The sequence below is a fragment of the Salvia miltiorrhiza genome, chromosome 4, assembly GCF_028751815.1.
Source record: "Salvia miltiorrhiza cultivar Shanhuang (shh) chromosome 4, IMPLAD_Smil_shh, whole genome shotgun sequence".
In the NCBI taxonomy this organism is placed as follows: domain Eukaryota; kingdom Viridiplantae; phylum Streptophyta; class Magnoliopsida; order Lamiales; family Lamiaceae; genus Salvia; species Salvia miltiorrhiza.
The window spans coordinates 16368752-16371628 of NC_080390.1; the positions used below are offsets into that span (position 1 = coordinate 16368752).

Consider the following 2877-nt stretch of genomic DNA (forward strand, 5'->3'; position numbering starts at 1 on the left):
AGCTGAGCGGGATACAGTTCAGAAGATCTGAGCTGGAGTCAGATTTTCGCAGGAAATCAAGTTCTGGCAGTCTCCGAAGAACAGCCATAACTTCCTCTAAAGAAGTCCGATTGAGGTGAAACAGACGGCCACGGAAAGCTCTTTTGAAGACGAAGAAGTCGTATTTCTGCACAAAATACGATTGGAGGTCGTTTGAGGGGTCAAACAGAGCGTTGAAGTTGGCTGACCTGTTCAGCGACGGATTGACGAATTCTTAGGAATTCTTCAGGTATTTTCTAACTCCAATGTGCAACTGTTAAATTCATAGGAGCATGTTAGGGATTAATCGTTGTATGATAAATTAATAATATTCCAAGAAACGATCTTCGGGGCAAACCGAGTATTAATTCAGTTTAATATTCCTTCAGGGAGTTCACATTTTGCATTCCTCCTCTAGTCTCCATTATGAACTTTTCGGTCTCTTGCTGGAACTTCACTTGTTGTTGGGCCATTTGATGCACGAGCTCTGATAGGGAGGATCCTCTTGCCTGTTGCAGTTGTTGCGAGTATTGCGGTGGATTACTCGTCCGCCCTTGGTTTGGCCCCAAAAAGTTGTTGTTGCCATACCTCAGGTTCTCATGTTGCCTCCATCCTTGATTGTTGTACTGCTGCCTGTAGGGCTCAAAAGGTTTCTGGCTTTGTCCTCCATTGCTTCTTCCTTGCTGTTGCCCAATAGCATTAAGCTCTTCATCTTCGAAAAGTTGTGGACATTCATCGGTTGCATGTGAAGTCGCCGTGCAATGCTGGCATGCCTTCACAGGCTTCCGAATGTTGGGGATCCCTTGATTGGGTGTTCCTTGATTTGTCATAAATTTCTCGAACATGTTGCAAAGCTTGTCCAACTTATCGTCTTGGGCAGAAGGAGCCGGCACTGGAGTAGTTCTGACTATAGTCCCTTCCTCATCTCTCGATTCCTCTGCCATGTCGGCTATGAGCTTGAAAGCTTCCGCTGCAGATTTGTTTAAGATTGATCCTCCACATGCAGCGTGTAACCATTGCCTATCTTGCCTTCGGAGTCCTTCCACGAAATACCAAATAAGATCATGATCCGGTATTTGGTGTTGTGGGCATTTGGCCAGCATCTGCTTGAACCTTCCCCAGTACTCATATAGAACTTCTGCCAATCCCATCTTTATGTTGCTTATTCGAGTCCTCAGATTTTGGATCCGAGCAGCTGGGAAGTACTTTTCCAAAAACTTGCTCTGCAACTCCTGCCAGGTCCGAATGCTTCCTTCGGGCAAATCATACAACCACTCCCTCGCTCCTTCTAACAGAGAGAACGGAAAAGTAAGGAGTCGGATGTATTCGCCAAGTGCTTGACTAGCGGTGCGCACTGTTCCACATGCCATCTCAAAGTCTTGGAGATGTCTTTGAGGGTCCTCTCCGGGCATATCACTGTACTTGGGCAAAATCTGGATCAGAGTATGCTTCAGCTCCCAATTTCCAATAATCTCCGGTAGTACTATGGCTGATGGCCGGAGGTTCAAGTTGTTCGGAAACATCATATCTCGGAGAGTCTTGTTGGCGTTGTCATTCTGCCCTTCTGGATTATCTGCCATCTCTCTCTCCGCTTCTATCTGTCTCTCTGCTTCTATCTGTCTCTCTCTTGCCTGTGCCTTTTGTTCTGCCCTGCGTCTAGCAGCGTTGTTCTCTCGAGCAAGTCTTTCAATCTCCTCGTGGAACAAAAGATCTTCGTTACCTGCACTCCTGGTACGACGCATACACAAACGTGAAGGCAAAACTCACACAAAAATCACAAAAGAAATTACTAGCGCTCTCAATTCCCCGGCAACGGCGCCAATTTGATGAATCCTGTGCCCACAACTAGACTAGCTAGCGGTAAGTCCAGAGTCGAATCCACAGGGAACTGAGCAGTAACTTCTCCTGCAAGGGTGTCACTAAAAAGGTTTTGTTTTCTGCAGTGTTCCGACCAAAACGTGGTTATGGGCAGAACGGGTATCCAACCTAAACTGAAATAACAAAGGAGATAAATCAAATAACAAAATAATTCTGACTTGGGTTTGAATCACTAAACATGAATTAACACTCGATCATTGGTGCAAAGATTAATCACTATATTTGCATACTAGTGGTTATAGGCTTAAGAATTATTGTGCCCCTATTGTCACTCGTCACGCACACAACAAACCCCCTGCCCAATCTATCCTTTAAGTTTATGATCCCTTAGAAGGGTCAGCTAATGGAAATCAACTACCCCGGACAACATCCACGCTCTCTGCGATGGCCTATCACTAGTTGTGCTTTGCCCATAATGCTTTAAGAATTAGATAGACCCACTTGACTCTTACGCCGATATTTCACAGCAGTCACGGCTCCAACACCAGTTGTACTATTTTGGAGGTCGATGGCAACTCGCCTTATACCCAAATTATTACTTGTGACCAAAACTCCCTAGTTAACTAGTGATCAATTAATTAACCAAGTTGTTAAAGCCTTATTGGAATCAAACCTAGTGTATCGGGAATATGCTCATATAGTTGTTATGCTCAAATTAGACCTCTCGAGTTTATTCATTCATGCTTAGATCATCTTACCCAAATCAGAATATAAACTTAGCCAACCATAACGTAAATAACACAAGCAAAAGATATAAAGGAAAACATAACTGGAATTGAAATTACTTAAATGAAAATAGAAGTACCTACGGCCGAAAGTGCCGTGAAAAACATAAACAGTAAAGTACGAGAATATGCCCACAGCCTGGGCTAGCTTCAACTCTCAAACAATGCACAACAGAACGAAATTTCAGCACCTTTGGCTTGTGAAGCTCTTCGGGTATTTATAGGAGTAACTAGGGCAGCAAGACCCAGCCCATGA

The 2877-nt window shown here is 44.2% G+C and overlaps 1 protein-coding gene across 1 annotated transcript; it reads right to left on the reverse strand.

The window, feature by feature from the left end:
• Positions 1-392: 392 nt before the first annotated feature.
• Positions 393-1760, reverse strand: LOC131023073 (uncharacterized). The gene has a single exon (XM_057952616.1). It carries the CDS (start codon positions 1758-1760, stop codon positions 393-395), a length of 1368 nt encoding a protein of 455 aa, XP_057808599.1.
• Positions 1761-2877: the final 1117 nt, after the last annotated feature.